This window comes from Diospyros lotus, chromosome 8 (assembly GCF_014633365.1).
Source record: "Diospyros lotus cultivar Yz01 chromosome 8, ASM1463336v1, whole genome shotgun sequence".
In the NCBI taxonomy this organism is placed as follows: Eukaryota; Viridiplantae; Streptophyta; class Magnoliopsida; order Ericales; family Ebenaceae; genus Diospyros; species Diospyros lotus.
In genome coordinates, this window is record NC_068345.1 from 28,562,121 (window position 1) to 28,574,501 (window position 12,381).

At 32.3% G+C, this 12,381-nt stretch overlaps 1 protein-coding gene across 4 annotated transcripts in view; it reads right to left on the reverse strand.

The window, feature by feature from the left end:
• LOC127808806 (NADH dehydrogenase [ubiquinone] iron-sulfur protein 4, mitochondrial-like) overlaps nt 1-3,990 on the reverse strand; it is a 118,658-nt gene extending 114,668 nt beyond the window's left edge. For all 4 annotated transcript variants that reach the window (XR_008024981.1, XR_008024982.1, XM_052347440.1 and 1 more), the window contains exons 1-2: nt 3,723-3,990; nt 1,748-1,836 (exon numbers count right to left, since the gene is read on the reverse strand). Coding sequence is in view for 2 of the 4 variants with exons in the window: in XM_052347440.1 (XP_052203400.1) it covers nt 1,748-1,836; nt 3,723-3,878 (245 nt within the window). In the remaining 2 variants the exon portion in view is untranslated. The remainder of the gene's footprint in view (nt 1-1,747; nt 1,837-3,722) is intronic.
• Between the last annotated feature and the right edge of the window lie 8,391 nt (nt 3,991-12,381).

Genomic DNA, 12,381 nt, shown 5'->3' on the forward strand with positions numbered 1-12,381 from the left:
CTTATACGATCTCTGTCACTCTTCTCTGCTGGTAGAGCTTGCCCCTTGACGGTAGAAAGAGATGCTATGGCTCAGATTTTCCAGGATTAAAAAAAGAAAAAAGCAATAGACCACATCATCAAAATACAAAATGCTAACACCTGATGATTCTTCAAATATACAAAAAATCTTCAAAGTGCATCTTTTATATCACAAGGAACACCTAACATCATGGCATGGCAACAGTGGCAGAAGTGAAATAAAGCATTCTTAAGCTCCATGAGTAGTTAAGCCTACAGATAAATATTTTTCATGTTAATCTTGAGTTCCGAAAAGAATTGTGATGCCCCAAGCTTATGTGATACTCCACAAAGCTAGCTCAATTTCTAGCCCTCCAGCATGTAATAGGTCTGCTTTAGTTATGGTTGCTAAGTGAGGTCTGCACTAGAGTTAGTTTGAACTGTGTCATAAATGGGTACACAAAATAGGAATGGGTATTGGAGCTGATTCAACAGAATGAAATAACAGGTTCTAATTGGGCATTAGATACCAGGCTAAGTTCATGGAAACTTCTTGATAGCTTATGCATAACAAAAATAACAGGTTGGGACTGAGACTCATTGGACTGTTTAATAGATTACTTTGGCTTGAAGTTAATAAACAAATGGTATGGGAGTTATTTAGGCACAGAAGTGAACACTCTTTTTTTACTCCTCTTTCTCACACAGACAATAAAAGCCCTAACTTCCTATAAGTGTAGCTGCTAGAGCAAAATGAGAAGTGATAGCTAAAACTAACTCCAGCAATTGAACACCAATGACACTAGAGGAGCAATAGGGTTAGTTTCGGCATCAACATGGGTCACAAATTAAGCAAGATGACGGGTCTACTGAAGGTAAGCAGCAGCAAGGTTTCAGAATAGCCAAATTCCAATCACTTGCAGCTCTGAACTCTTGAACATGATGACCTCATTGTTTTTTTTTTTTTTTTTATGAACTCATAAACATGATGACTTCATTGTTGAAAGTTCTTACAATGAATATGAATAAAAAACAGAATGAAGCAGTAGTAGAAGTTTGGGGTGAAAGGAATGAATTTTAGTGGTTGATGTCTTCAACTGTGTGCACTGATGTTGTAACATGAGATGGGTTCTTGAATGGTGAAGCAGACATGGTGATGGACAAAAGAGTGGGTTTTTGTAAGGGCATTAATTTAATGAAAACCAACCAAAAAAGTTCAAGGCTGAATGAGTCTAATCCATGTTCATTCAAAGGGCACAACTCGTTAATGGCTAGTTTTTAGGTTAAAACCCTACTTTTAAGTTGCTGCTGTTTTCATTTCATTTTCACAATTACAAACAAGCTTCAACTATATTTTAACCATATGACAACTATAAAACGAAGAAGATGCACCACTAAACTAAGACGTAAAAACCTAATTGTAAAAAAATGGATGTAAAAACCTACCTTGAAAAGAACAAAAAAGATACACAAAATGTTGCTACACTACATTATCATACAACAATAAAGAGAAGAGACTACTCACAAGGCTAACTCAATAATGTCCAACAATAAACAAGTATTAAGTCAAATGAAGATAATAAATGGAAACAATTCGATACCTATCCACATCATATACCAACTCAAATATTATTGATCTTCCAGTGTTGTAGTTCAGAATTAGGACCTCAAGTTTAATTATTTAAACACTTTTTCATCTTTAATGACTTGCTAGAAGTGGCAACGTAAAAGGAAAATAGCAGGACTACTTTTGCGTGGACAAAAAGTTGATCTTCCATTGGCCAACTTTTCCAGAGCCTTGCTGTGTTGCAGTACGAGCAGGTGAGTAGATCACAACCTGGCACAATAGATGGAAATTCAGGAACAACAAAGTTACTCTCAATGAAGAAATCCAGAATGATTGATCATCATGGAGAAGAACAATGCAAAAAACATAGATAAGATCCTTTAGATTAAGTTTAGAAATTAACTCGATCCCCAAAAGATTCAAGTACACATTTAGCAATTAACTCATTCACATATTTACTAGTATGCTTCTTAGTGTTAGAAATTAAACCCCTCTTCAAAAATCAATAATTTTTTTTTTGCTTGACAATAATTTAAATCGTGTTCGCTACTGTCAAAATGTGGAAATTCCTAAATAATAGGATATTGAGATGTATTATGTTTCATGCAAAAGCTTGGAAATAATTAATATGCAAATTCTTAATGTCATATTCATCTTTATCATCATCAATTACACCTTATCCTATCCAAATTAGGATCAATGGCACATAATTCATAATGTAAATTGGCTTCTAAAGCTCACATTGACAATACAAATCCACGCAAAAGAACAATGTGGCAACCAACAAGGGAATGATGAAATAAAATTTCAACACCATCCTCGTATGGAAAAGTTTTATGAGTTACGGGTGAATGAAGATAATTGATATGGTCGTGTTCCATCACCTAGTTGATATTGTGAAAACAACTATGTGATATTCCTAATGTTGTATTAATAACTTAAAAACAAATTAACTCAATGTGGCATACTAAATGGGCACTTGGTTTTGGGTGATTAATAAATGCCTGTGTAGATAGCAAATTCACAGAAGTTTACACAAAAATTGGTCATTCCAATTTAGTGTTATTTCTTGTCATCACCAAGAGGGAAGATTAGGTCGAAGCCTTAGTTGGCTATTTTTGTGTATTGTATATCTAACCTATTGAAAATGGAAATAATTGCTATAACTAACTGCATATTAGAATTTGAAATGGACATGCAAATGCACAGATGGACATGCCCCTTCTATCAACCAGTGATAATTTGACATGCTACCAACTATGCCAATATTGTATTGGGAAGAATAAATGGTTCCTAGTCAAGACCCATTAGCATCTCCCTTGGCGTAAGTCATTATGGAAAGCAGTTACATACCATAAACTATCAACACAATAGAAGGGAAACACTCACTTTCATCAAGGAAAAGCTATGGAGGAATGCCAGAAAATGCTGGACAACATAAATTCACCATAATTGAAAACCTAACCAGATAAGTCCATAAAGGATAGAAGGGACCAACAGTTTTCCAAACTCACTTGTGAAAGTATTTTTTTTACATAAATAATTAATCGAACTCAAACATATGTTTGGCAAGTGACGGATTTTTTTTTTTTATTTTCAAAACAAAAGTCACAAGATTTTCTAGTTGACTTCCTATTAAGATCAACTCGAGCTGTCACTTACTAATTTCAAAGGAAAGTAATTATATGTTTATTTAATTAATGAGAAAAGAGAAGAGCATTCTCGAAAATTATATCCTTTAAATAATTAATTTCTATGATTTATTAGATCAAATTTCAGGTTTGAATTCACCTTATTGACCTATTGTAATTAGTTACTTGGTTAAATAATGTAATAACTTCTTTAGCAGATGGAAGATAACCCACTAGGATAAAAAGTTTTGAAAGGAAGTTGATTTTAAGCAAATTTTCTATTTCTTGACAACCAAATTATACTCAAAACAACTGCAATTTATTTCGTACATTCTCAACTTTTTCTTCTTATTAAATATGTTTAGTATAACCATTCCACTATACTCTAGCGGCAAAAAGAAAAGTACTAATAATTCAATAACCCTTATTCCTCGACAAACAACGATACCTCGTCTTAAACGGCGTAAATATACGGGTAATTGATATAAAAATAATAGTAATAATGATGAGAGAAGTGTTACGCACTCTTCTGCGGAGGTGCTGTTCGGGAATGCCGGAGACCATGCCGACCTCACCGGGCTTGATTTCCACCAACGCGTCCGACGAAGACGAACACAACCTCGTCGGCGGCAGAAGGCGGGCTATAGCTGAGCTCATGCCGCGTCGCAGAGAACACGCCATTTTGAACTCGAGCCGTGGTCTGAGATCGGCAGGGAAACCGTTGCAACGGTCGTATTTCTTGGTTCTTTCTGGAGATGGGAGAAAGGGACGTTAAGGAGCGAACAAGAATTCACTGGAAGGTTCTTTATTTTAACGTTAAAAGTTTGAGAAGAGGGCCTGCTTTTATAGCCCGACTATATGATAAAGGCCTCCAAAGCCACCTCAGAGATACTCTAAAATCTTACAGCAAATATAAGTTTAAATAACAACATAATTAACCTTAACTTCTTCTTATAAAAAAAATAAAAAATAAGTATATATTAAGCTTGCAAAATGTGAATTATTATTTTTAGTGTAAAATTTAAATATTAATAAATATATATTATTTTTAAATAATATATATCTATTATATTTTATTTATAATATTTAATAATTTTATTAATTAATAATGAATGTATCGTGTTTAATTAATAAAACACGATACATTCATTATTAATTAATAAAATTATTTAAAAGTTAAAAAAAATACAGTGATGCATATTTTCTAAAAATAAGGTTACCATTTTTTATTATTTGGATAATAGTTAGAACTACTCTTTATATTTAGATCAAATTATAAAAAAATATTTAACTATTGAGGTATGTTTAATGCACTTTATTTTTAATAATTAAATAATTTTATTAATTGATAAAATTTACTAATCAATAAATAAAATGTTTAGATGATAAAAGCAAAGTACATTATATGTATCTTAACAAAACCTTTTAATAAAAAATAAAATTAAAATTATATGTAAACTATAAATATAAAATAAAGTATAAAAATACATTGACAACAATCTCATTATAGAGGGCAATTTACCCTTTAAGATAGTGTATATTATATAACAGTTTGGACAACCACCTTCAAAAATGATTGACCAATCAACAAATACAAGTCCAGCACTCCCCCCCAAGGGAACCACCATTGTCATGACCTAGGCACCACCTTCTAAAGGTTGATGCCTAGTCCGAACTTAAATAGTCTAGCATCCTCATTTGGCCAACTGATGCAGGATTCGCTAAGGTCACTCACTGGTTGTAACGCATTGGGTCTGCCCCCATTGAACCTCTTGTTATCAGATGGTAGGGCCAGCACATGTAGGGGTGCACGTGTCCGAAACGAAGGCAGACTTGGTGAGTGACCTTGGCGAATCCCACATCGACTGGGCAGGAAGGGATGTTGAGTTATTTAAGTCCAAACGAGGCATCAACCTTTCAAAGATTGTGCCTAGATCATGATAAGTTGTATTAGAGCCAACCTCCTATTATTGGATGGTGGGGCCAGCATGTGCGAAGGCGCATGTGTCTGAAAGAGGGCAAACCCGGTGCGTTGCAACCGATGAGTGACCTGGGCATGAGGGTATATGGGTTATTTAAGTTCGAGCTAGGCATCAACATTTAAAAGTGGTGCCTAAGTTGTGACAAGTGGTATTAGAACCGACCTTTTGTTATCGAATGGTGTAGCCAGCATGTGCGGGGGTGCACTTGTCCAAATAGAGGGTGAACCCGGTGCATTACAGCCAGTGAGTGACCTTGGTGAATGCCACATCGACTAAACAAGAGGAGATGATAGGCTATTTAAGTCTAGGCTAGGCATCAACATTTTAAAAAATGTGGTGCCTAGGTCATGACAAATGGTGTCAAAGCCGACATCTTGTTACCTAATGGTGGGGCTAGCACATGCGGGGAGCATGTGTTCGGAGGTGGGGCAAACCTGGTGCGTTGTAGCCGATGAGTGACCTTGGCAAATCCCACATCGACTGGCCAAGAGGGGATGTTGAGTTATTTAAGTCTGGGCTAGGCATCAACCTTTAAAACAGGTGCCTAAGTTGTGACACGTTAATCAAGATCTAGGTTTGAAAAGGTGAAATATGAAAAATATTTAAAATAAAATTATTTTCAGTTTTGTTTGTTAAATTTATTTGACAACCCTTAGAAAATAAGTCACGTGTGTAACACCCCACTTTCTTGGGCATGTTATAACTTAGAACAATTTTGGGATAATAAATTTTTTTTCTTAAAAACTATTGCTAAACCATATCATTCCTCATATCCATCCCAAAATTTTCATACATCTATCTCGAAAGAGAAACATCATAAACATCAAATGCGGAAGCTAGAATCGAACCTAACATCTTAATATTAATCATAAATCAATTCTTACATCCTCATTAACCATAAATAAGGTTATACATTATCATTTCTCAAAACGTTCAGAATTTGAAATAACATAACTTAAATAAATGAACTACATAACATACATTCAATTCATCATACACTTTGTTAAGTATCATTTCATACCTCATTCATTCTCGTTTCTGCTACAATTTCCATCTAGAACGTTTGAACATTCTAGGGGCAAAGCCCAAGTTAGATGATGAATCATCTAAGTGAAAAAAAACATTTAATGCACATGTATGAATGCAATGCACATATCATTATTACTCATATGTTTGGGTTGACTGCACCCAACTGTTGCCCATCATTTTTACAATCTCCCTGCCAAACCAAGGTGTATGAGTGGGACCCTAGCAAAGCAACGGTGCCAGTCCCTAATCCCAAATCCATGTAACGTATAACCGTGAATCTTATCATGCTCATATGCATATTTCATCATTAATACATGTAATTGCAATATACATGACATATTCACATCAAAACATGACAATATGATAAAATCAGGTATTTGGGGTCGAACCATTTACCTTCTCAAATTTATCGGGATACCTCAATATTTGCGTCTTGCCTCAAAATACGTGTATCGTCTTGATTTGCATGTCAACCTCAAAATTCGCACAAGTCACTTCAATTTAAGCCTCAAATTACCCTAATCATCATATTTATTTAAATAAATATTAAAACCTATTTTTCCATAATTTCTTATATTTTCTTTATTTTTCTCTCTATTTCTTCCTATTTTCGCTCAATAAATCCAAACTAAATATTTCTCAAATATTTTCTCAAATATTTTACTATAAAAATTCATAAAATAACATTCCTGAATTTCTAAAATTTTCTATGAAATATTACTCACCTTAAAGGTTTATCTGTGGAAGTTACGGTTTCACAGCAAACGGCCTATATTTCTATAAAAAATACGAGTTTTAGTAAACCTAATCTCTAAAAATTTTACATAGGGTTGAAGGAAATTAAATATGGGTCATAGATGAAAATTTTCGATAAAAATAGGCAACACACGTGCCCTCGCACGCCCTTTGAAGGTGGCTTATGCGCCTTCACGCCCAACCGTGGCAACACTGCATCACTTTCATATTTCGGCCATATCTCCCTCATTTTAACTCCAATTCGACCCTAGTTTGAATCTATAGGTCCCTTTCTTCCCCCTGTACAGGAATATTAAAAAAAATTGGGCTTACCTTACCTTTTTCCTGACTGTTTGGGATGAATTTCAATGAAAACTCAAAACTCCGGTGAAGCTCGTTCTCCTTCATTTCTCCTTTAATTCCTTCCATTCATCTTGCAAAAATTTCTCCCCTCTTTCAAGAACAGGCTCCTCACCTTAGAATCCCTCAAGCCTCAAACTCCCTTGGAATGATTTGAGAATAACTCATGGTTCTTATTTATAGATTTCTCGGACCAATCACATGACGTCACTTGTCCCTTAATAAGCTTTGGACTCCAAAGACTCAAAACTGAAATTGAATGTTGTTTGAAATCCAAAGCCATATTGGATTGAGTTTTGAAATCCAAAGTTAATACCCCACGCTGCTTTCAAATTCCATTTTGGTTCTTATCTCAAGTTCTCAAGCTTTGATATTTTACCACATGAACTCCTAATTTAATCCTTATTTCATTTGGGTAATTATTTAATTACAATTACACCCTCAAACATCAAATTAATTCTCATTGAGATACTTAAAATCCAAAATTAATAACTCAAACTTACTCGATAAGGATGATTTCATCTCTGCGCCCTCTCAGGACCTTTGTTTCGTCTTGAAACCACCTCAGGGTTGATCATTATGAAAAACCGAAATCTCCTCAGGATTTTGTTGACTTCCCAAAAGTCCCCTACAATGATTAAGTTTTTTTAACTTGAATCGAACATGTATTTTAGTTGTACAAAAAACTGTTTCAATTTTGATTTCTTTTAATACCATAAATTCTATCTCGGGATACTCGTCGAGAACATATCTGTTTTCTTAGGCAATTACACTTCGGGGCATTCCCTATAGTCGATTCGGTACTTATAACTGTAAGAAATTATATTAAGTCCTTAATTTTTTGATAATTTCACCTATAGCCCACGTTAAAATTACTCTTGAACCTTTTAAAAAATTTGGGATATTACAACATGACTTTTTATTTAAGATTATTTAGATAAATTTATCTCCATCTCCATCCAGATAAATTTATTTTAGACCTTATAGATAAGAAAAAATGACCCATATAACCCCCAATGCATTCAAAAAAATTTAACAAACAGTTTGATAAAAATCTCGAAATGTTTTTCAGTTTTGTTTTCACCATTTTATATTTTGATTCAGAAAGCATTCAAACCTTATCTTGATACAAGCTTATCTTGCTTGTTTTAATAAATGTTACCTAAGAAAAAAGAATTGTCATCAACCTTATCCTTGGTAGCATTTGTTAAAATGAGTAAAATAAGATTGTATTAAAATAAGATTGTAATGTTCTTCGGACCAAGATAAAGTTAAAAAGCATTCCAATATTTTTATCAAACTATTTGTAAAATTTTTTGGAATACATTGGATAACACATGCATCATTTTTTCTTATTTATAAGGTCCAACATAAATTTATCTGTAAGAGGGAGAGATAAATTTATCTAAAAAATTTTAATTAAGAAGTCACATAACTTCTTTTTCAATAGTCAACAAATAAATTTAATAAGCACTTTTGTCAAAATATCTATAAATTGAGTTATTTAAAAAAAAATGTAACTTTATTAAATCATCCCCAATTTTTGTCAAAATTGAATTGGGAATCTCTATTTTTTAAAAAATTGCACTGACTTCTTTTTCAATCAACAAAACGCATTCTTTACGTGTAAATAATTTCCCTTCTCTTCCCCATTCGTTTTGGTCTCATGCACCTTTCTTTGAGACCCACTAACCAATGATGCGTAAATCTCTCTTTCTATGAAAAACCTCATTACATAATGAAGTTTTATAAGAAACCTAGCAGTCTATGTAATACCCTATATTTTCGTAAGGTTGCCACGTATTTTAAGTGAGTTTAAAATACCAAAAAAGTGACTTGATAGTAAAATAAACCACTGAATCAATAGCAAAGAGCGCTCCGGAGTGTAAATACCTAAAGATAAGGGTATGTCATTGACGAGAGTCTCGATGCGGGATTTATGGTATTAAAAGAAATTAGAATCGAGACAATTTTCGGTACAGTTGTAATTCAGTCTGAAAAATCGAATGATCATAAGAGACCTCCGAAAAGTTAACAGAATCTTGAGGGGGCTCCAGTTTTAATTCAGATTAGGCCTAAAGTGGTTTTGGGATGAAATAAAAGTCCTGCAAAGGCGCAATGATGGAATCGTCCTTATCGAGTAAGCCTTAGAGTTATTGATTTTGCATTTAAAGTATCGTAATGAAAATTAATTTGATGTTTGAGGATATAATTACAATTAGAGAATTTCCCAAATGAAATAAGGATGAAAATTGGGTTCTAATTTGTAATTTCTCTTATAACATAGTGTAATATATAATATGTTATATATATATATGCACAAATTTCAAGAAATCCTGAATTAAGTACAAAATGAGGCTTCGATACTCAAACTCATATTTTTATGTAAAGCTCATATTGCATAAAACATATTTTGTGTAACCCTTTTTTATGCAAACTCATGTTGTTCTCTTGTATGAAATCATGTTGCATATATGAAATATATTTTCGTAGAAATATATGTTGTTGGTTTTCAATTGTTGCATTTATAAAATTCGAATGGCCATACTATTGTACCTATTTATTATTGTTCGAGGGTAAAAGTCGAGATATCCCCCGAGAGGAACTATGCGTGCACCATTGAAAAAGCTCTCGTAGAAAAGACCATGAGTCTAAGGGACATCGAATGTGGTGTTTGCATGAGTTTTATGAGATCAGGCTGAGGTGACATGATTAGGGACCTTTCGAGAGGCATTATGCATGCACCGTTGAGAAAGCTCTCATTTGATGAGGCTGACATGCTCATGAAGCACTTCGGAGTAGTCCTCGTTATTTCCTCATGCGTTTTATATATGTTCATGCATGTATATAAACTGTTTTGGAGTTCTCACTATAAGATTCATCTTCTGATAGGACTATGTTCCTAAAATATTCAAACGTTCCAGATTCGACAAGCGGCTCTAAAGAAAAAGAGATAGCTGAAGAATAAGCTTATTTGTCGCGTGTAGCATGTTTAGCATGTTTTTGATTTTGTGCGAACCTATGTAAACTTTAGTATGGTTTGGTTATGTTTGAGACGTTCAATTATCGTTTCAAGAGATGATATCCAAGTAATTTGTTTTGTAAATGTCTCGAATGGCTTCTTGTAAGATAAATAAAGCACTATGGTTATGTACCATATCAGGTTCGATCAAGCTTCTGCAATTGAAATTTTAACATATGTCTTAGCTATTCGATTATTGGGTTTGTTAGGCTGTGAATGTGAAAATTAAGGTTTCTAGGAATTTGTGTGATGTATATCAGTGGATGTGTTGTGGAAAAAAAATTATTCCTGAAATTGTAAGATATTTTAACGTTCCAAAATTAAGGGTGTTACAGTCTAAACTGATGGGTTTTTAGTAAAACCCTATTCCCTTGTTCTTTATAGTTGATTTGAATCCAAAAGACACTGGTCATGGTGATGCCTACCATATATATATATCCCTATAATTTCATTGAAAAAGATAAGGGAATTTTGGGAGGTTTACAAAGAATAAACAAGTCACTTATTAAAAAACAGGGGAAAATAATTTACAACTATAATGGAAAAAAATAGTAATAATATCTCATGATATTAAACAAATGGATAAAATGATTATTTTACTCTTCATTATCTATTATCTTTCCTTTCATTCTCTCACATCTCTTATCTAATTCAAAAAAAAAAAAGAAAAAAAATCAACCTAGTTGTTGGCTGCCAGTAACCAATGTTGTAGTCAATAAAACTTATAAAATGAGGTTCAATTTCAAACCCATCCTAGCATCAATCCCATCGATCGATGCCAAAGGAAATAAAAGAACAAGAAAAAGAAAAGTTTATTGATGCCACCATGAACCTCATATTTGACCAATAGAAAGAAAGATAAAAAGAATGAAGGAATGATAGGTAATAAGATCCGATGAGGTTCTTGCAACCACATCAACGATAGGGTTATAGAAATCCCATTAAAATAGAGCTCAAAGCCTTATTAGAGATGATGAGGAATGAGGAAAGCAATAGGTGTGAATTGGGTTAATTACAATTTTTAAGATAATCATAACTATAATTATAGTTTTATGTCTGTAACTGTGCCTATAAATATAATTACACAATTATAAGTTTTTATAACCATTTTTGAAGCTAATAGATTAACTATATATTCGTAGTTTTTATTTGTAATTGTTTAACAAATTATATAATTAAATAAAAAATTATTTATTGAATTAAAGAATAGGCAACCAACATACAAAAAGTTTATGAAATTGACAACTAGAATTGAAAATATACATTTAAACTATATTTAAACTAAAGGATACAAATTAGAATTAGCCTCAAGAAATTTAACAAATGAAATGAAAACCTTAAAATGATTACATATTTTATATTATAAAGATATTTTGATATTTTAATGTTTAATTTAGATTAACTAACAATGAGAGAAAAATTACTACATAACCTTAAAGGTTAAAGATAATTTTTATAATTATTCTAAATTTTAAGAGTGTTGCATGCAATTTTCTCTTAATATTAATAACAAAAATGACGACCAATACTCTCATTAATTGGGTCATCTTTCTACTTCAAAATATAAAAAAATGACTTCCCAACAAAATTTTGTTAAGTCGTTTTTTTTTTATATTAAGGCAAAGTTTAAAATTTTATTAGTTTTATGAAGAATCACATATAAAATACAAAATATTGTGGGATTTTTTAGTATTCAACTTTTTTAAACAGAATATTTTTGCAAAAATAAGATAAAAACACATTTTTTATGCAAAATATTTTCTTGAAATAATATGACAAGTATTTTTCATTTTTATAAATTGAGAATATATATATTTTTTATTTTTTTAGGATACAAGCCTATCACTAAAAATAAGGAATTATTTGTGTCTAGTTTTTTAATTTAAAATATTAACTAAAATCATTAAGTATTTTTAATTTTTATTTTGGTATGGAAATGAAAATAAAAAAGGAAAAGATAAATTACAAGAGCATTCCTAAGTTTTGACAAAAAGACATAAACCTCCATAACATTTGAAAAATGACGAAGGCCCAAGTTGTATTAAAAATAAAAGGT